The sequence below is a fragment of the Antedon mediterranea genome, chromosome 6, assembly GCF_964355755.1.
Source record: "Antedon mediterranea chromosome 6, ecAntMedi1.1, whole genome shotgun sequence".
Taxonomy (NCBI): domain Eukaryota; kingdom Metazoa; phylum Echinodermata; class Crinoidea; order Comatulida; family Antedonidae; genus Antedon; species Antedon mediterranea.
The window spans coordinates 6,718,284-6,741,392 of record NC_092675.1 but is presented as its reverse complement, the minus strand read 5'-3'; the positions used below and the strand labels follow the sequence as shown (position 1 = coordinate 6,741,392).

The window sequence follows — 23,109 nt, the reverse complement described above, 5'->3', positions numbered from 1 at the left end:
AATTCCATTTGGTCGATTTTGCATTAATTTTTCCACTCCTTTTCTTTTTTTTCATTACTTCTTATAAATAAGTTGACACCATAAATAAGAATGTGTTAAAATAGTAAAATGTCTAAATACTTAGTTTATAGAAACTGTATTCTAAGTATTGCAATTAGTAGCACACAAAGCATTAAAATAATGTTTTATACATAAAAAAAAAATAAAAAATTGGCTTATCAATGATACAAATGGTAACCATACAAAATATAAAAAAAAAAAACTTACATTAATTGAAATATAATAGGTCAAAACAAAGTAAAGAAAAGATCATTCAATTAAGTCAATGAATTAAGACGTTTTTCTTTTATTTTGCATTCAGTTTGGACACAGAAAGTCCAACACGGTATATTTATTTTCATCCTTATATTACTTAATAATCAATTTAGATTAGTCTGTTTTCGAATTGCATTTTATTTTATTGGCATTTTTGTTTGCGAAAAATAATACAACTTTTTAAATGATGTTTAGATAACTAAAATGTGTAAATTACTATAGATAAAGATAATATGACAAAGAATTGTTTTGATTTTGCACTGTGGTATAAGAAAATACATATATTAAAAAATCCTGAAAATGTGCTAAGGGATAATATATTGACAGATTAATTTAAAAATAAATAATGTTAATATGAAAAAAATTGTAAGAATGTCTAAAGAGATATGCATACAAAATAACAATGTTAAGATAAATGTATATGAAAATAAAAGTGGGACGAACCCACATATCGGATAAAAAATAAAATTAATTTTACATATCCACCTTTTCCTTCTTTCGTCTCTTTTTAGGTATCCCCTGTTTTCAACACCATCTGCTTAAATGACCTGTACAAGTAGACTGGCTACGTAAGGACTGAACAGCCGTGCAAATAAAAAATAATGAATTAGACACACGACGGTCGGTTGACCCAAAGATTGACCTCAGCTCCATTCATCCGTTAACAAAAATGGCTGAAAACATGTGGACGTCGACGACGGTTTTAACCTCTAATAATGAGGAAAGTAACCAAACTCCTGCTGCTGATAGTGGAATTCCAGCACCCAATATATCAAGTATAAAGAACAAGAAACGAAGGATGGAAATATACAGGCAATTGAAAACTGAAAAAAGAAAAGTAAGATAGGCTATTAGGCTAGGCCTAGGCCTATGTAAAATGTATGCCTGCCTCTCTAATAAGTGAGCGTGGTACACACACGGGTTAGCGGCCTTCTTAGTTAGGTCAGGACGGTTCGCCCATGTTTGGTGGGTAGTGAAACGTGAAGCATGGAGTTATTAGGTTATTATAAATTAGATGTTTATACCTCTATGTGTACAGTACCACTTTTTCTATTGCATTGATCCATCATAAAACATTTTTTCTACATTTCAGCGTGAAATTAAGCAGAAAAAACTGAGGAAGAAAGAATCAAAAATGCTAGGTGATAAGGTAACTAATAAGGGTTTTTAAGTACGCCGTTGCTAAAGATACGGTACCGTATCCATGCTTTTAAAAACTAAAGATACGGTAATTATAGAGGGCGCTTCCGTTTGCTAAAAGTACGGTAAAATTGCATTCCTAAAACTCGTACAGGTAAATATAAATAAATAAAAAAAGACGTCAAGAAGAGTATCGAACCTCCAACCCCTTAAGCCAAAGCCTCATCACATGCCCACTAGGCTACACAGCTGGGTTGCAGAAAACCAATGCAATAACCTATTTGATTAACATCCACATTACATAGCGCCCTCTATAATTACCGTACCTTTAGTTTTTAAAAGTATGGATACGGTACCGTATCTTTAGCCATAACGTTTTAAGTAAGTACTGTGTGTAGTACGGGTAGGCCCTATATAGTGCATAAGATAGGACAACTGTACTGTTTGCTATGTTTTTCACATTTCATTGTGATATTTTAAAGTGGCTTATTAATAATTAACCTTTAAATTAGTTTTTTTTTTATATTTCTTACATTTTTTGGTATATTTTTAATTGAATTACAATTTTTATGTTTTATATATTTATTTAATATTTTATATTAAAAAGTAATGGTTTTTATAAATTTGTTTTTTAACCAGGCACCACCAAAACAAGCACCCAAGACTATTGAAAACTTGAGAGTGTATGACGAGACCATGGTTGACCCAACTGATCAAGAGGTATTATTACAGTAAATAAATATTAAAAAGATTTTCACAAATAATATGTATGTATACAAATGGTAAAAGTTTTCATTCATTCTCTATAAGCTATAACTTTCTTCATTTTACACACCTTTTAGTTTATTGTATTTTCATTTAATTTAATTATGTATGACTTAACTAACTTTTCTGTATAAACGGTTTTGACTCCATTGGAAATAAGTGGACATATTTTTAATTGTCGAGTTAATAAAGACTAACTTGTTTAACTAACAGTTTATACACATATATGGACCAAAATTGTGGAAATAATTCACTTGTAATGGTGGTAATAAACCGGTTATTTTAAAGATGTATTGTCCCTTTGACTAATTCCAAAAAAAATAAAAAATAAAAGATTTCGAAAAAAGGTGGGTCATTTTAAAGTATCATAATAGTTATTAACTATCACCAAACATTTTTCGAAAAAAAAAAAATTTAACTGAAATACAGACGTTTTTTTGTTAAAAAAATAACTTTGACTTCCAGTCAAAGTTTTCAATCAAAACATATCCCATAATGAAACGCACTTGTTTGGCTACTCTGTATGCATAATCATAAAACTTCCTCATGATCTGTGTGAAAATACCTTCTTAACCGTGACGAGTTGTAAATAATCCTAATTTAGCATATGCATAATGCGTACTCATGGTTTGAAATCTTTGTTTACTTTCGCTCGTGACGATTTTCCAGATGAAATGTAATCCAAATAACTCTACGCTTAAGCTTCATAAATGTTCGCCACACTCGGAAGTGCTGGTTGTTGGTATTCGCCCCTACTATCTTCCGAGAGAGTTCTCGCATGTTATCAATGTTATGGTATACATACCTAACAAAAAGCTTGAAAAGCCTGCTATAAATGAGATCGCAGAAATTATCGAAGGTATTGAGTGTAGTCACCCTGAGGCGCTTGTAATTATCAATGGCGATTTCAACAGATGCAAGCTCAAGAAAACAACGGCCACTTATTATCAGCATGTTACATGTAAAACGAGGGACAACGCGATTCTTGATTTATGCTACTCTAGTGTGAAGGATGCCTATATTTCGACCCCACTACCGAACTTGGGCAAATCTGATCATAATTTGATTTTACTCAGTCCTAAATATCGCCCGTTAAATAAGACATGCCAACCAAAAATTATTAATGTACGTAAATGGTCTCCTGAAGCCGAGGAAGCCCTGATAGCGGAATTTGAATCTACCGATTGGGATATTTTTACGGAGGATGAAGATTTGAATAGTATTACTTATGCAGTGAGCTCGTACATAAACTTTTGTATTGATAAATGCGTTCCAGTTAAAAAAGTGAAAATCTACCCTAACAACAAGCCATGGATCACGAAAGGCGTTAATTTACTGTTGTGTGAGAAACGTAAAGCCTTTAAGATGGGCGACTCTAATCGTATGAAAATATTGACTAGAGAGATTAAATCTGAAATAATGAAACAGAAGAACATTTATAGGAAAAAAGTTGAACATAACTTCAGGTCTAATAATATGAAACAAGTTTGGCAGGGTATGAAACTTATGAGTGGTTACACAAACGGTGGTAATACACCCACCTCGATTCCGAATGTTACTGTGCAATATGTTAATGAGTTAAATGAATTTTATAACCGTTTTAATGTTCATGATTTTAAAAAAGAAAGAGAGGCTCTATTTAGCTTGTGTCGGGTGACTGAAGATGATCCCAAATTTAGTATAAGCATTTCTGATGTACATAACGAATTCATGAAACTCAATTCATCGAAGGCTGCTGGGCCGGATAGAATCCCACCACGAGTACTTAAGGTCTGCTCTCCTCACCTTGATGGTATATTTACATTTATTTTCAATATGTGTCTTTCTTATCATGCGTTCCCGGATATTTGGAAACTTTCATGCATAATACCGGTACCTAAGAAACCTAAGATTAACAGCATGAATGATTTGAGACCCGTTGCACTCACGTCTGTCGCGATGAAAATATTGGAACGTATTATTTTAAAAATTATGCAACCTTATGCTGAAAAAGTGTTAGACCCGTTGCAATTTGCTTACCGATCACTCCGTAGTACCAGTGATGCGATTTATTTTAAATTACATAAATTGTATTCACATCTAGATAATGTAAAGAAAGGCCACTCGGCACGTATTATGTATTTTGATTTTCAATCTGCGTTTAATACCATACAACCCCATATCTTAGCAGACAAAATGTTGAATATGGAGTTTCCCCGTCCGATTGTTCGTTTAGTTTTAAATTTCATTTGTGATAGAAAACAATTTGTTAATATTAATGGTGTTAAGTCAGAAATCGTAACCTCTGACACCGGTGTTCCTCAGGGTACTGTCAACGCACCTAAATTATATTCCTTGTATACGGCGGATTACAGATCTTTAAATGATGAGCTTTGCCCCGTTGTTAAATTCGCTGATGACACTAGTACTATTGGTCTCATAGTTTCAAACAATGATGAAAATTATCGTAGCGAAATACAAAGATTTGTTAAATTTTGTGACGATAATTATCTCCAAATAAATGCATCAAAAACAAAGGAGATGATCATTGATTTTAGGACTAAACATAAATTTAATTTTCAACCAATCACTATCAAAGGTAAAGAAATTGAAATTGTTGACCAGTACAAGTATCTAGGAGTTGTTTTCAATGATAAACTGAGTTGGGGAGACCATATAGACTTCATCAGCAAAAAATTAAGTCCCAGAATGTATTGTATGAGAACTTTATATAAATTTAACTCCTGTGATTTGATGTTACTTTCGTTCTATAGATCCGTTATATGTAGTGTTTGGACGTATTGCCTCTCCTGTTGGGCTGGTAATGTTACCGGAGGGAATAAAGGACGCCTTGAAACTTTCATCCGTCGGGCTGGTAAAATGATTGGTCTGGAACTGCCTTCCTTTACCGATGTGCACCTAGAACACCTCCAGAAAGATTTCGAACGCATTGAGTCGGATGCCTCTCATCCTCTCCACAAAGTGATCATAGACCAACTTAATCCAAGTGGTAGATTGAGGCTCCTCAGTGTGAAAACAAATCGATTTGCTAAATCCTTTATTCCCTCCGGTATCATCCAGTACAACAGGAAGTCAAGAAGATAATTTTATATTGTAATTTTTTAGATGTTTTTATATGAATGGTTTTATGCTATATTTGTTTTTATAGTGTTTTCTTTGTTTTATGACGAGCGATGAATTTCCTTTTTGAGGATCAATAAAAGTTATCTTATCTTATCTTATCTTAAACTAATTTACCTGTTAATTACGTAAACTTGTTGTTTTTGGCTCGAATTTTCGACTTAAAGTGAATAACTTTAATATTACTTTGATATGGCCACTTTAAATTTAGAATATTTTGACTTTCATTTTTTTGTGTTTCAAGGGACAATACATCTTTAAAGAAACAAAATAAATGTATAAAAAAACAGGTCAAAAAATACTTTTTATTACTATATGCTGATTAACAACACCTTTGTTTATTTAAGTTCTACTTACTATATACTTGTTCTTATGTAAAAGGGTCCTACATTAAAAAAAACGAAGCTACAGCTTTTTTTATGCAGGATCCCTGTTTTCAGTTGTACTGTAATTATGATGTACAGTAATTGATGACTAAATAAATGTGGAATAAATGAAATGAAATAGGTTATAAATATACTTAGTATATTTACTATTTTATTTGAATAACGAATACAATCAATCAAGTGAGTTTACTGGACATTTAAAAAATGTTTTTCTTCCTTCTGTGATTCGCCAATTCAATGTATTGTGGATTTGTTTATATTTTATCTTTTTAAAATATTGATATTTTAAATTATTCACAAATATTTGAATAAATAGGTCATGCATGATGAAGCACAGGATGAGATGGCTTCGTACTTCAATAGGTTAACAGAACCAAAAATTCTTATTACAACATCTGACAGACCTAGATCTGTAAGTATAACAGTATTTTTTTTTTAAATGTGCAATCATTCATTTAATTTCTCTGGCATAACCCCACCAACAAAATTGTAGTCTGTGATGGATTTAGGTTGTAAAATCTAACTTATACTTGCAAAATGTCAGAGCAACACACAAGCAAGTACGCACACTTTTTGGTAAATCAATTCTATATTAACAATTTGAATTTGGACACATTTGACACAAACTAAAAGGTAACTATAGTAGAACCACTCATTTTTGGATAACCCTATACAGGAAACATCTATATCAAGGGGACTGTGTGAAAAGAACAAAAGTGAATATATGTTTTAAAACTCGATTCAGCCTCTATTCCAGAGACACGCCTAAAGAGGAACTTTTTGCATCCCAAAAGTGTCTCCATAATAGGGTTATGCTGTGTACCATTAAAAAAGCAGTTACAACCAGCAAATACTAGCTAGTTTTGACATCTTCAACTACATAGCAATTATGAAAAACTGACCAGCAAATTAGTAGTTTGCTAGTCTGAATTTTGAGCCTGTCATAAATCCAACAGTACACTTTATGATCCATTGATACTATTGCCCTCTATCGTTTACAAATCATTTTTGTGTAATTTAATCAATAATGTGAGGTTTTATTAATCATCAGCTTGAAAATATGATGTAGTTCAAATTTAAATTTGGTTTTCATTCAATCTTAAAAAGGCTATTTCCATAAACCAAGAATATTACTGCAATTACTGTACTACGGAAATTGGTTTTCCTTTTTAATTAATTTAAAAATATGCTGTTACACTAATTTAAATAATATAAAATAATTAGATGTTCAATTATTAAACAAATTGAAGCTTTCTTATATTTATAATTAATTTCTGTTTATATTTTGATAAATAAATTAAGTTATGGTATTAAATTTTTTTTAAATCCTTTTTTATAATAAACAAGATACAGTACTGTGCTAAATTATATTTTTCCATTAAAAGAATAACAAAATGAAGCTCACAAAAATTGTACATTTTTTATATATTATGGATTAATAATCTACAATGACCTTGACTTCATAACAAATAATAATAATAATGTTAGATACAAATTTTTAAAACCGTATGTAATTTTGTAAACATGACTCTGGTTGGATAGGTCAAACCAATAATATATACAATACATGATTCTATCTCATAACACGTAATAAAGAAGTAAGTATTCATTTTTTGCGACATACAGTATATATTTCTGTGTGTCTCATAAACTCATCCTTGTTTTTTTCTTTCAATACATTGATTCTATACAGAATATTAGAGAGGTTTCGCAATCTTACGAATACGATAACTAAAACGGATACGTCACGTACACGTATTCGTTTTCGTAAGCCAGTAAAAATCTGTTAAGCATGGCAACGAAATATTGAGGTGCGTCCAAAATATGACTGCGGTAAATTTGAGCGAAGCGCAGGTACGTGTTGCTTGGTGCTTGGCTGCCTAGGCCTATAGCGTAACATCAAAGCGAGTGAGGACTTTAAAAACTGCTATTTATCAAAATTGACCTGGCATTTTAGTAAATTACTTTCAATAAATCTATAATTATATTATAATCATGAATCATTCCTGATTCAAATGCAAAATGTGCAAAATAGATCAAAAACTATACTCGTTTTGTAGTTACGAATATGACTGGTGATATTCGTCAACACGAATACGCTTTACGAATATGAAATGGGGATCAGCTCAAAAGTTTCACAAATGTATGACGTATCCGTTTTCGTTATCGTATTCGTAAGGTTGCGAAACCTCCCTAATATTGTTTGTTATATGTATCTCTTTTATTGTAGGTTTATGTAATAATAAAAACAAAAGTAAATATATTTTTTTTTTTCAGTAAAGTAGTATGGTATATAGCGTGTTATAAAAAAATGCCAGCCGTTTTTAGCTTCAATCCTCTATTTTAATTAATTCTCTTCCTCTAGTAGATAACTGACATGCTTCATCTAAAACTCTGTCTACACTACAAACTTTATGTGGAAATAAATGTGATGTGCCCATATATGGTGGTGATGATGTCATAGCACTACCATATTTGATAATATCACTACCATATTAGGGCACATAACACTTTTTTTTAGTTTGATAGTGTAGACATAGCTTTACTCTTCTTTCAATACTTCTTTAAAAACCATCTCTTTTTTAGACCAAATAATCTTAATCAAATGTTTATTTGAAATCCCTTTAAAATATTTCTATTATACTATACTGTATAAAACTGTATACAAATGTATTGTATTTTATAAAAATTGTCTGTATTTTTGTGAGGGTCATTAATTAACCACCCTCATAAACTAAAAAACTAAAATACAATTTTAGTTTTGGACATACAGTATACTAGCTATATCAGTCACTAGGCCGTAGCAAAAGTTTAAAAACAGACGAGGCAAAGATGCTTTAAATATAATTATTTATTAATGTTGATCTGTGTGCTGAGGAATTGGGGTGAATGGTGAAAATTGAAACTTTCAGACAAGGTGGGCACCTCGTCTGCCTCATCAACCAACATCATCCATCCAATGAAATTTAAATTCATTTTGGTTTGTTTGTTTTTTTTTTCGTTATTCAGCGGACTATGAAGTTTTGCGAGCAGTTAAAAGAATGTATTCCTAACACACATGTGTACTATCGACGAGGGTTAGCGCTTAAGAAGATTATACCGCAATGCAAAGCAAGAGATTACACTGACATTATTATAATTAATGAAGACAAGAGAATTCCTAGTATCCTTTATCACCTTTTATTGGACAAAAAAAAACTAAAAAAGCAACATATTGTTGTTGTGATACTCATCTGAATTATGACATATACAGACAAAGAAGATATATGTTATAAACCACTCTACCTTTATTTTTGTTTTCTATTTATTTGTTTATTTATCTATTTATCTAACTAATGTACAGTAATCACATTGTAATAATGTTTTTTCTATTTTTTTAATGGTGGTCTCTGCTTATGTCTATTTCTAGACTTATTTTGACCACCATCCACATTCATAAATATTTAATGATTTATCAAGAAAATATATGTATTATTTGTGGAAACAGCAACAGTGGGTCAAAACATTCAAATTGAGGTCGGAGGTCAAAGATGATTTTTATAAATTTGACAACATTTTTGTTTTTTTTAACCAGCATGATTAAAATATTCATAAAACACAATGTTTACACTTTCCCCATGATCTGCACACGAAAATACATAGCGATCTGGACTAAACCAACATTACTACTACCAAAGCTCTGGTTTCTTAGCATGTGCAGATGTTTTGTACCTTCAGGAGTGGTGTTGAATCTGGATACAGAATATCCCTAACATTTTTGGGGGGATTTATTTTTAATTGCCAAAATTTAATTCTAAGAAGAACAGTTTACAAAAGTTTTTCTTCATGTGTACATCATCATTTTCCTGTTGTTGATATTTTAGAATTCTTTATAAACCCCACCCAATTTATCCTTTAAATCGCAGCTTAACCAATATACCACTCATTCTAAATCCTGAGCATACATATACTGTACTGTGGTATTTTCCCTTCCAAGTCTGCACACACTTGGTTTGCATCAATAGTTCTTAAATATATTTTTATGTTATTACTATAACACTTAACACACACTTTTAGCTGGACTTTTATTATGTCATCTTCCAGATGGCCCTACTGCACATTTTAAATTAACAAATCTTAAACTAAGAAAAGAAATTAAGGTAAACAAATCATTATATAATTCAGTAATAAATAAACTAGCAAAAAAATCAGTAAATTCAGTAGTTCGATATACGTCGCATTGGAAAGGTTGTCCCAGTATTTTGCATGTAAGACACACAAACACGACAACAAACATATTGGTTAATGTAGTTAATAATTGGTTAATCATAAATAAATATAAAGATTATTTAAAGATTAAATGTGTAAAAATGATAGGGAAAGGCCGAACTTGAATTTTTAATTTATGATTTTATTTACAGTATTTAGTAGCAAAGTTATGATTTTTGTTTTAGAATTCTAGCACACCAACTGAACACAAACCTGAGCTGGTATTGAACAATTTTAACACACGACTAGGACACACTGTTGGTAGGCTTATAGCATCGTTGTTTTCACACGATCCCGACTTTGTTGGACGCCGAGTAGTCACTTTTCACAATCAACGTGATTTTATTTTCTTTAGACATCATAGGTATGTTGTAAAATAAGTATAACAAATTATTTCAAATTATATTTTATATTGTAATTTTTTGAAAGACAATTGACAGCAATCTACTTTAAAATTCTGTCTACACTATCACACTAGTTTGACAAAAAAAGTTTGATGTGCCCAAATATGGTAGTGACATCATCATGTCCATGTATAGACACATCACATTTTGTTGTCACATAAAGTTTGATAATGTAGACAGAGCTTTAAACTTCAGAAGACTGTTTTAGCTGCATATCAACAGAAACGTTGAGACATTGTCAACTTTACTTTATTTCTATTTTATAAACACATGTTGTACCATACTTTTTTTTTAAACTTTACTTTAGCTTCTTTAGGAGTTGAGTTGTTTTATAGAGCAAAAAACTTCTGATCTGATAAGAGATTTGGACCCAGAATCTGTAATTGGTAGATGGGTACAACCACCATATTTTAAATCCAAAGTCTTAAGATTAAATTTTTATTTTAGGTACATTTTCAAAGATGGGAAAAAGGTAGGTCTTCAACAACTGGGACCGAAGTTCACTCTAAAGTTACGGTCGTTACAGAAGGGAACGTTTGATTCAAAGTTTGGAGAATATGAATGGGTTCACAAGGTACAGTATAAATCATATTTAACTACAGTTAACAATATTATGTATATACATTTCATTTATCCTACAAGAAAATACCTACATTGGTCGCACTGTACACATTATAAAAAAAAATGAACAAAAAATGAAATAACAAATACCAAAAGTTAAAAAATTTATTACATTTTATAAACCAGATTTAGGTACAAATATACCTTCATCATCTGGGGATAATATACTCATTTTCAGAGTCAGAGTCGGCAAATATTTCTGCAATTGCTTCGTCTGCAGTAAGCACATTATGTTGTTTACGGATAGGACGCGATGTAGGCCAGCTGGGTCAATGGCACTAGGGGTTAATAAAGTATCAAAATATTTGCGGTCCAGATCAATTTGGATGTTGAAATTTCTACATGCGGTCCATATATACCTGATCTAACAAATTGTGCAATAAAAAGCCAAAGACGGAAATTTCCGTCTTTGGCGGTCTGGCGCTGGGCATCGAAAGACGGATATTTCCGTCTTTGGCAGTGAAAGTGTTAATATTAGTGTATTACCGGGCGGTTTAAAATTTATTCTATATATACATAACAATACAACAAAATTGATACATATATTTTGACAAATTCAACATCAATGCTGTATAAAACGGCACCATATATTTTTCAATTCATGCCTCATTTTGTAGTGTAATGTTGTATGTTGTTAATCCCTAGAAGAGTTACAATTTTTGATTGATTGATACACATTTTATCTTCCTCTTCACCTGCCTACAGACATCAGTAGGATGTAGTGTTTTATCTCTATAGTTTTCCTCGATATTTTCAATTAGGCTTAAAAAATTGTATGTTGCCCAAGTATCAGTTTAAGGAACAGTTCAGATTTGTTTCATTCTGTTTGGGTTATTTTGTGTTAATGAATTTAGTCTTGCTAAAATTAAATTACTAATTAAATCTAAGATACAGAATAGAGGGTGCTATAGAAAGTTTACTCATTTATGCAATTTTTTTTTTAATGTAATGCTTAAAGATGTATTGTCCCCCTGAAAAAATTATTCTTAACAAAATTTTTCTTGAATATGCCATTTCATGTAACATAATAGTTATCCACTTTGACCAAAATTGGATCGAAAAAAAATGTATTTACCTGAAAAAACTAATTTAAAGCATAAAATGGGCAAATTGGCTGCTATTTGGCTGGTCATTTTATAAGTGAAAACAGTATTTGTAAAGTTTTTTCTACGGAATTGATTAACTTCGTGTGGCGCAGGGTGTTGGACGTTGGACTACTGATCGTAAGACCGAGGTTCGAATCCAACTCTTGCTGCATTGCTTGTATCCTTAGTCAAGATACTTTACTTACGTTTGCCTCTCTCCACCCAGGTGTATAAATAGGTACCCGGTTAGATCAAGACACAACTTTGAGCTGATTACTAGTTGCATTATGGGAGTATGTTTCCATACGTGTTTGATCCCAAAAAAAAATGACTGGGGTAATAATGTTCAGTGCTTAGAATGAACTATTATTATTAATTTTATTAAAACTACAAAATAACATATTCAAAGTCCGATAGACCAATAGGGTTACTTAGTTCATACTCTGGTATGTTCAATGTGATTAGATAATTATTTTCATATTTTAATCATTTTTGTATGTATTTATTCCAAATTGATATTTTGTACAGTTAATTTATTATAGACTAGATAGACGTAATTCAATAGGTATTGACATTGTGAAATTAATATATGTTACGCCCAAGGTGTCAAAATTACCTTCCAGAACCTTCACTTTATTATCCAACGTCTTCTGACTTAAATTTGATTAGTTTTAGGAAAACATTGGCTGTATGACATAATTCATTTATTACAAATCGTGAATAACAATTATTTTAAGATGCTAACCTACAATTTCCAGGTGCTGTTATTAATTACTCAACATGCTAATGCAATCTATTTCCTTTCTTCACAAGAGAATTTTTAGCATGAATGACAATCTTGTATGTATACTGTATATTGTGTTTCCAATTTATTTCTCAAGGCGTTTGCTTATGATGATATATAAAGGAGCTAGTGAGTGGCCAAGCGGTTAAGACACTGGAACCATAATTCATAACCATAACATCGACAAAGGTTCGAGGTTCACTCGCTCCATGGTTCTGGTGGTAGAACAAGTCTTCTCGGATAAGGACTGTAAACCGTGGGTCCAGTATACACATCTGGCTCATGTGCACTTTAAAGAACCTAATACATCTTTCGAGACGAGTATGGGGTTACCCCAGTATACTAGTTCACACACAGCAACTGTCACAAACTCATTATATATATACACTGGGTCTTAAACTGAAGAGGCTACCCGGTAGAAAAAATAAAAACGGAAAACGTTCTAATATGTTGAGTATAAGGATTTGAATTGTTGACCCACATTTAGCTGTCTATACAAAATAACCTTGGGACACCCCTATTAAGAGGACACTTTCCTGTGAAACAAACGAGAAAAATATATGTGTTAGCACTAACAGCCAACCCTATACACCACTGTTAAGGGAATCATTTCACGAGTCCCAAAGGTCTCCTTAAGAAGGGTTATACTTACTACTTACTTAAGTTTATTCCAATTGTTTTTTGAAGTTTCTCTATTTTGTAGATTAGATTTTATAGATGGCTTTAAAAACAGTTTTGTTCTTGAGCCCAAACAACCCACATTTTTCATTTTGCCTGTAAAATATGTGAGTGCACAACCATAGTGCTTCCTCAACCACCCTCTCCTGCCCACCACCCCCTCCCCATCTCCTGCTAGATAAGGAGTACGATTCAATATCAATACATCAGAATAGATCTCTCTTAATCTCCACTGCAACAAATTGAGGTTGTCTTTCTCTCACTTACAGTAAGTCAGTTTTTCTCAAAATTATTTCAATACATTAGCCTTCCATTATTCTTTGAAATCCTTATTTATTCAGCACTACCCCGTATAATTAACAATGAGTTATTTTTAATTATGTTAGAAGCTATACAAATGGTATTACGGTCATTTATGTAAAAAAAATGTTACAAATCATCAATATTGTTATAATTTATATAATACATTTATGTTAAGATATTTAAGATATATATCCAATCACTTTATCCCCATTGTGTATACAGTGTTTCTTGCACATTATTCAATGATCTATGAAAGGTATAACATTTTATCTTATGGCTCATGCACTGTCTAACAATTGGTTGAAAGAGCATCTCACATAAAGTAGTAGTATATAAAATAGACTAGAATAGATTTTGTTTATCAAGTACTGCAATTTCGTTTTGCATGTTTGATTTTGTTATACAGAGAGCAACTACACACACGAACCAAGGTTAGGCTGATGTTTCACATTCAATCAACCTTTAGTGTACACCATCTATAATTTTTATACTCCCCATCTTATATTAGAGCAGTGTCTTTTCGGATGGTTTAGGCCGGCCTTGGTCTAGCCTCTTCTTATTTAAAGGTGTGTTATAAAATAAATGGTTTATGTTCATGTCACAACGAAATAGATAATTTTAGGTAATGGATGAAAATGTATTTTTCTGTCACCTGATGACAAAATTTACATCCAGGCAATCTAGCAATATGATGCTGAGCTCCGGAAATCAAAAGGTTTATCTGTGACCTCGACACGATCAGTTACACGCCTCTTAACTGAGCGCCGTGGAGAATATGTACATAGTACAGCACTGTTGGTTTTTGTCGAAGCCAGACATAAGATCAAAGGACGGTTACGAGTTCCTATCTTGTCAAAGCAAGCTCATTGTCCTGTTGTTAGATTGCCTTGTTTGTGCCATCACGCTCATAAATATTCATTATTTGTATTCTAGTATTTTCTGTAAAATGACATCACTGTTGAGTGGTGTATAACTCTTGTACCAAAACGTGACCACTTCCATTCTACAGGCATAAATGAAAGTTTAAATACTTTACTTTAGAAGACTTCTTTCAGCACCACTGTCCATAGTTTTACTCCGAAATTCTCAAAGATTAAAGCTCTGTCTACATTATCAAACTTTATGTGACAAAAAATTTTTGTTTCTATTTTGTTAGGACAGGAAAAGTCAAAGCATATTATTATACCTTAGTGGAAAAGGTCAATGTAAATTGTCTTTTCATAGTTGCTCAAAGATAAACATACTCATGTTACACTCAATTGTGTACATCATTATTGTTGCCATGCAACAATTGATCATCTAATCCTCAATCCACACTGACAAAAGTTAACCGTGGAAAAAAATCAAGTTTTATTCCTAAGCAACATTCTCGAAAACTTAGTGTTAAAATAACACAATTCAAAATCTAATTGACACTTGTGTGTATTACGCTACCATATTTTTATTATTTTTCTCACAAAAGATTCTCGAACAATGACAAATCAACCTCTAACCTTATGATTGGATTTTTAATTGCAATTTTCCAATAGAAATCCAACTCTTTAAAAATCAATGATGCAGAACCAATTTAGCTCGTTCTTATACTTGATTGGTTTGACATCCAATAATATGTAATATAATCCTAATAATAATGATAATTATTGGCCAACTGGTTCAATTTATTGTCCAATATTTTAACAAAAAATCATAATATAGTTCTAATAAAATTAGGACAATTTGAGAAAAAAAAATGACTATAATTTCTACTTTAGTGCTCCATCTTTCAACTCATTTCATTTTTATCAAAATATTAAAATAATATGAAACATCTATTGTGTATTCGTACCTTTACATCAAATACACCCTAATAGTTTGTTTAAATACCGATTGTTATAGTTATATAAGTATAGAATATTTTCCTTATGTTAGACTATTACATATTAACAGATGAAAATATTTAATCCAGTCCATAAATAGAAATGATTTCTTATTTGTTTTATAACCCATTAACTGACTGTTGTGAATTTAAAAGACAATAAAAGCTCCAACCCTGCTGTTCTTTAGAACGCTCTTTTAAACTCATCAGGAAAGCTGAATTGACATTCAAACAACTCCTCAAATCCCACCTTTTTAATTTGCACTTTCATCATTAATCTTTTGCTCTTTAATTTTTTTCTGTTGATTTTTCAGTGCTTAGAGGCGCTGTGCATTTGGCATATATTTAATTAAACATTATTATTCTTATTATTAATACATTACAGTAAAATACAAATGTAACATTCTAAAAAATGTATTGAAACAATCTTTTAAATGCAGAAATAACAACATTTGATAATGTTTCATTGTAGGTTTCGCATTAACCAGAATAATGACCTTTAGTCACATTTTTCATGTACTTATTTTTTACATTGTTGGAATGTCAACATGTATTATAGGGAGCTAGCTTTCGAGGTAGACACATAGTAGTAAGACACGGAAGTCAGTCAACCATGACAGGCTTAGATGCCGATCCCTGTATCAATGCATACGAAAGCCAAGTCCACCAGGCAACAATGAATCTCGTCTCGCGATAGAAAAATTAGTATTTTCACAGTATGTTACATCTAAAAAAAATGCTGCATCATGCTTTCGTAAGTTCCGTATTATTATCGTAAGAGATACTGCATAGTATATAACTTCATTATAGACCTGAAATTTGCATATAAATTGCATGCAAAACCAAACAATAATGATAATTATCCTTAAACTCTCAAGAATGATACAGTATATAAAAATCAATAAAACAACAATTGCGCTATTAAAAGTATGTATTTTAAGTGATGAAAGCATCTTTGTGTAATATACAATAGCTTTATTAGTTTATTAATTTTTATTTTTAGGATTCTGATTCATAAATCAATAATTTATAATATTATTTTGAGTAAATAATAATTGGTATAAAATTTACCACTGTGATTGGACAGGAAATCAAAAAGAAACGCAATTTAGTATTGTACTGGTTGTCTGTAAAATAATGTAAAGGTTCTCAAGATCTCCCAAATTCTTATTATAGTGTTCTTGCTGAAAACCTTGGAAAATGTTTGGCCTATTATAACAATGGTGATCATTATTGAAGTCCTGACTCTGAGATCCAAGTGTGTTAATCTATATGGCGCCAAAGGAATAATTATGACAATATTACAATATTTTGATTTCAGTTACGGTATACTTTAGCATAATACTTCATAATCTGACCTGGTTATTATAATTGTGGCACACTCAAGCAAAATCAGACATACAGTAAGTTGGAATTTTCAAAATTGATAATTTCACAAATACTGAAACTAAATCCAATATTTAAAATACTGAAAAAATTAGTCCATGTCTACTTCCAGAGATATCTCAGTCTAAAGTGTTGGGGAGATCGGACTTTCAGTGTTGCTGGACCTAGGCTCTGGAACCACCTACCCTTGAACATTAAACACACATCGTTATTGAGTCACTTTAAGTCACTACTCAAAACTCACCTTTTCTGATTTTTTCTACAGCGCCATGAGCAATGAATGTTGGAATGGCGCTATATAAATCTAACGATTGATTGATTGATTGATTGATTATACTGTACTGGATTTATAAAGCGCTTATCCAAAAAAAGACGAAAGCGCTGTACATTAATTTGAGCAGTATATACAAGGACAAGTAGAACATCTAAATTATTGTTATTATTGTTACAATCAGTGTTTTGATAAAATGCTTTTAAAGTTAACTAACAAGAAATGACTACAAGTACAAAAACAGTGAGTTTAAGTTTACGCCTTAGTAAAGGGTATTTCTATTGTTGTATTTCAATGAATTTTCATACCTATTTCATTAACTATTATACTTAATTTTTATCAAAAACAACCCATGAGAACATTTTTAATTTAAATCGTACACAATTTATACCATTTTTTAACCAACTTACGACACAAAATGTTAACATTCCTGCATTTATTTTTATAAAAATAGAAAAAAACACCAAAGTAATTTAATTAAATACTGTTTCAACTGTTATTTTCCATTAAAAAAAATTAGATTTGTTTAGCCTTTCATTGTTTTTGGCTGTCTATACACATCTACCTATGTGACTTATTTCTGATTCCACTTACGTGTGCCACATATCCTAATTAATACATAATGCAATTAATTAAATTGTAATTTATTATTTCACCTAATTGATAGACACCTCAAGTAGTACAGTGATTGTTTGTCTTAGTTGTTTGACATCTTTGTTTATTCACAAACAACATATGGGCTTTATACAATACAACTGTTAACATTGCTATTTGATATCGGAATACTGTACATACATGCATTCCTTAGTTTACGTCACACTTAAGCGTGGTTCCCACTAGAACGCAATGCAGCAACGTATTGATGCAAAGTGCTGTATTGCGTAAAAGTGGGAACCAATGATGCAATAGTGCTGCAAACATCGCAGGTTTAACTTCACGCAGGCGTGGGAAAACACAATTATTAAAAGGGCATTTTCTTACATTGCGCAGATTGCGTTATATTGCGTCGCTAGTGTGAACCACGTTTTAGTGGGTGCTGTACATGTTGATAATTTGTTTCATCAGCCAATTGCAATATTCCAGGTTAAACTGTGCTAAGTTATCCTCAATGCAATGAAAAATAGCAGTTAATCATTGCTACATTTGAATAAGTACTTCTCAAATAACCACTTTATTTGAATAAGAATAAGTGCTATTGGCAATTTACCACCTTATTAAATAACCATCTGGTTTGAATAACTGCCACATTATAATAAGTGCTCCATTTGAATAGCCTTTCTCATTTGAATAACCACCTGATAGTGCCACATTATAATAAATGCCACATTTGTATAAGTACCTCATTTGAATAAGCACGTCATTTGAATAAGTGCCAGTTGAATAAGTACACTACATGTATTCTAAATAACCACCTCATTTGAAAAATAAAAAAAAAACAAATTTAATAAATGTCTGTGCATAGACATTAGACTCATATGAGTAATGGAAGGAATATACCACAACAAATGAATGTAAAAAATGTAATGTATTGTTTGATTATTGTTTTCAAATTTACCTTTCTCTTTGTAATACTTAATAATTAATAGCAATATATTTTTGTTTTGCAGCGACATGAAATGGAAACAAGTCGACGGAAATTCTTCTTGTAGTGTCGTAGCTGCCATGGCAACTGAAGAAAACAATGAAGTACATACACATAAAAACAGAGAGTTGAAATGACAGATCATTCACTATCTATAAAAGGTCGTCTGCTGTTAAATATATACTGAGCTAGCACGTAATTAGAAGGTGGTCTAAAGGTCTGTCTACACTATCAAACAATGTGTGATGTGGCCAAATATGGTAGTGATATGGCTAAATATGGTAGTGATATGCCCAAATATGGTAGTGATATGGCCAAATATGGTAGTGATATGATGCCATATATGGGAAAATTACATTTTTTAGTTACATAAATAGTGTATAGCTGAAGCATCTCTATTAGAGTGAAATCTGATGACAAAATCGTGCATTCACACAGAAAAAAGATGTATTGGCGTGTAAATCCAGTTCCATCTGTTTATACAGAAAAATCTAAAGTAGGAGTTCAAAAAGTGGCCATGAGCATGCATTGGCTTTACCCAAAGGCTAAAAACAAGAGACCCTTCACAACTCTCTGTCCCAAGTGTTGGATTGCCATCTGGTTTGAATAACTGCCACATTATAATAAGTGCTCCATTTGAATAGCCTTTCTCATTTGAATAACCACCTGATAGTGCCACATTATAACAATTATGTGCCACATTTAGATAAGTACCTCATTTGAATAAGCACGTCATTTGAATAAGTGCCAGTTGAATAAGTACACTACATGTATTAAAATAACCATGTATTAAAATAACCACCTTTGAAAAATAAGCCTCGCTTTTCTACGTACCTTAACTCATATTACCAACCATTGGTCTATAGATTTAAAAAAATCCAGTTTCATTGTACATTCAAATAGAAACAACTATTTTAGAAAAAAATATGGTAATATTGTTTTCTGTATATGTAATGTTTAATTTTTGTATTATTATTTTTCAATAACAAATTATTATGCTGTCTATATTAGAGACTGCACTGACAATCAACAGCTGGCTGCAGTGACTACAAAACACATGTTGAATCTGTTGAAAATAAATATACTGGTGTCAGATCAAAATGTTTACCAAGTATTTTCCAAAAACATGCAATTGGTGTTTTTGTTTTGTTTTTTGCTAGCCTTTGCATGGGAGAAAAGACTGCTATTTGTATACCAATAAACAATTACAGCAACAATTTTCATTAATTGATACTCAATTGAACAGACAATAAAAACCGCAGTGGTGGTATCTGCGCGCATATCAAACAGAAAATCCACCAAGAACTTTTTTCTCTATTACAACAGTTGTTTACCATTTTACAATGATCAGCTGTTTCTTAAGCAAGCTCTGTCTACACTATCAAACTTTGTGGAAAAAAATGTGATGTGCCCATAAATTATATAGACATGATGTTGTCATATCACTACCATACTTGAGTAGGCCTCACACTTTTTTGTTGAACTAATTTTATTGTGTAGACAGGGCTTTAAGTTTGGTTCGCACTAGAGCTCGCAACATAACTGCGTAAGCGCGACGCAAGTGAGTTGACCAATCACAATCTGTCGATTATTCGAACTTTCTCAGTGTAATTGTCATCTCGCGTGAGTCGTGCTTATGTCGTTTACATTGGGTCCTAGCTTGTGAACCAAGCTATAGGCGTTTTGCCGTTAACATTTAGTTGCAGTGTTATTTTTAATAAATATGTTAATCTACAAACAACCGTGTTGATCTCCTTTATGCGATAATTTAGAATACTTAGATTGAAAATTGCAACGCTACCATGGTAACAAATGGAATGATGGATTGTGGTCATAATTCTGCAGTGTCCCATTTTAATGAGCATACGTAATTGTTCAAACATTCAATACAGGTTTTATAAATTTTATAGCTTAAAGTAAGAATGAGCTTGATCAATTTTCTTCCAAGTTACTCCAAGGTATTGTGTGCTTATTGCGTGCTTTATCATTTTGTTGAAAAGGGGAATGTACCTAAAATAACGACTGATTAATGGTTTATGTTGTATAGGATTTTTTAGGCCCTACTTATAAAATTGTAAACATCTGTAAGAATTAAAATTTCCAGGTAGCGTGTTAACCTTTTTTGAAATATAGGTTAATATGAATATGGTGGCCGGCTGTTGGTGGGGACAAATTGGTTCGTTTTAACAATGGTAAATAGATGGACGAGATAATAGATGGATAATTTTACTGCTAACTAGATCGATAAGTAATATAATGTTGACAAAAACCACAAAGAATTGTTGCTGTTATTTGTATCTGCACTAATTTTTTTGTGAGGGTCCTTAATGATTCAGCTTCGGCTGCATGGAACACCCTCGTAAAATATTGTTGAAATAAAATAAATAAACAAAATAAATTTTAAAAAATTGTAAAACTAACCTTATCTGTCTCTACCTCTTTTTAAAGATGGACCATCATCTTTGTGTTTTGAAAAAGTTAGTTAAGTTAAACAGTGAGCATTGTCCTATTTGAAAATAATATATTCATCACTGCCCATGTATTTGCTATAAAGGACGCAACGCAAGGACGTAAGCGCAACGTAAAGCTTGGTTCCCACTAGAACGTAACGCAAGGACGTAAACGCAACGCAAACGTTTTAACCAATAAAAAGCGAAGTTATAGACAGTTAGCAATCACAAGCGAATAAGTCATTGCTTGTGATTGGTCAATTCACTTGCGTTGCGTTACGTCCTTGCGTTGCGTCACTAGTGGGAACCACGCTTAAGTGATTTGACCAATCACAAGCGATGAATTATTCGAACTGTCGCTTGTCATTGGCCAACTCGCTTGCGTTGCGGCTAGGTCCTTGTGTTGTGTCCAAGTGAGAACGAAGCTTAACTATCAACGTGTTCACTTGTTTTGGTTTTTCTAACAAAACTAAAACTCGTCATTTATTTTATAGAACAAACACAATTATATCTCCATCAAGTCTGTTTAAAATTTAGACCTTTTTAAAAAGAAAACTAATTTATTATTTTAATACTACTGTGTATATCTTAAGATTATATAATCATTGTAATGCATGGACCTAATAAAATTCACAATCGTTTGAAAACGTCGATGCTTACATGCCAATGATTAGTTTGTAATGGAAGCCTGTTTAGGAATTATCAAAACACATATATCCCACATTTATAAATGTCTATTTTCTGTTTTAGTGCTTTAATTTTAAACGTAAAATGTTAAGAATCAGAAATAATGGTTTCTAAACCAAAAATACTAATTTTTTATATAAATTTGGCGGCACAGACTATTATTCGGATTCGGCTGTTTCTCCCGTGTATTTTGGTTTTCAACATTATTTTGATGGCGTCTCTACTGCGTGTTTGATTACGGTACGATGTTTATTGGTTCCAGTTATATAATAGTTATTAAGTTGGTGTTTATGTGTTGGACTTGATCTAACCTTTTTTGACTGTTATTCGTTTTTGATGCATTTATTCCAACATATGTGTTTATTTAACGTTTGTTATAGTTAGTAATAAAAATAAAAACTACATTTTGTGACAATATACCTTATCAATTATAAGACATCGATTCACGGTAGTGTATCTATAACTTGTACAGTTTTATAGGCATGATACTGATGGTAGGATATAATACATTGTCATATGTATCACATATGACAGCTGCACCAAACTTAGCATAATACAGACTACACATGTGATACAATGTGATAGTAAATTACGGAATTCGCCTATAACTGGACATAATAATGTCATCGAGACGTGAGTACAGGGAATCGAATAACGGATTGCATTTTTCTTTTACTCCTGTTATGATGATTAGCGCGCATCCATTTGTTTAACAGGATTCGTGTTTATGCTTAATAACGAAATTGGTATTATTTTATGTTCAAGGACAATTCTTCTTTAAATGGCTTCATAAACTTATTAAGCTCTGTCAAACTAGTTCGACAAAAAAGTGTGATGTGCTAAAATATGCTGGTGATTAGTCTGGGTCTTATTAGTAAAAAGATAATTATTTTTGCACATATGGCGTTTTATACGTATACCACTTGAACTTGGTACTGTATTTTTAGACAAAAATCGAAATTTAAAAAATACGTAAAAGAAGACAATGAATACAGACTTGGGCAAGTCTAGCTGGTGATATGCCCATAT

The 23,109-nt window shown here is 31.7% G+C and overlaps 1 protein-coding gene across 1 annotated transcript; it reads left to right on the top strand.

The window, feature by feature from the left end:
* The first annotated feature begins 985 nt into the window (after window positions 1-985).
* On the top strand, window positions 986-21,472 carry LOC140051916 (ribosome production factor 1-like). The gene is made up of 9 exons (XM_072097264.1): window positions 986-1,153; window positions 1,409-1,465; window positions 2,095-2,175; window positions 6,043-6,138; window positions 8,736-8,889; window positions 9,783-9,865; window positions 10,160-10,338; window positions 10,826-10,952; window positions 18,969-21,472. The coding sequence occupies exons 1-9, from the start codon at window positions 986-988 to the stop codon at window positions 19,008-19,010; spliced, it is 987 nt and encodes a 328-aa protein (XP_071953365.1). The 3' UTR covers window positions 19,011-21,472.
* Window positions 21,473-23,109: the final 1,637 nt, after the last annotated feature.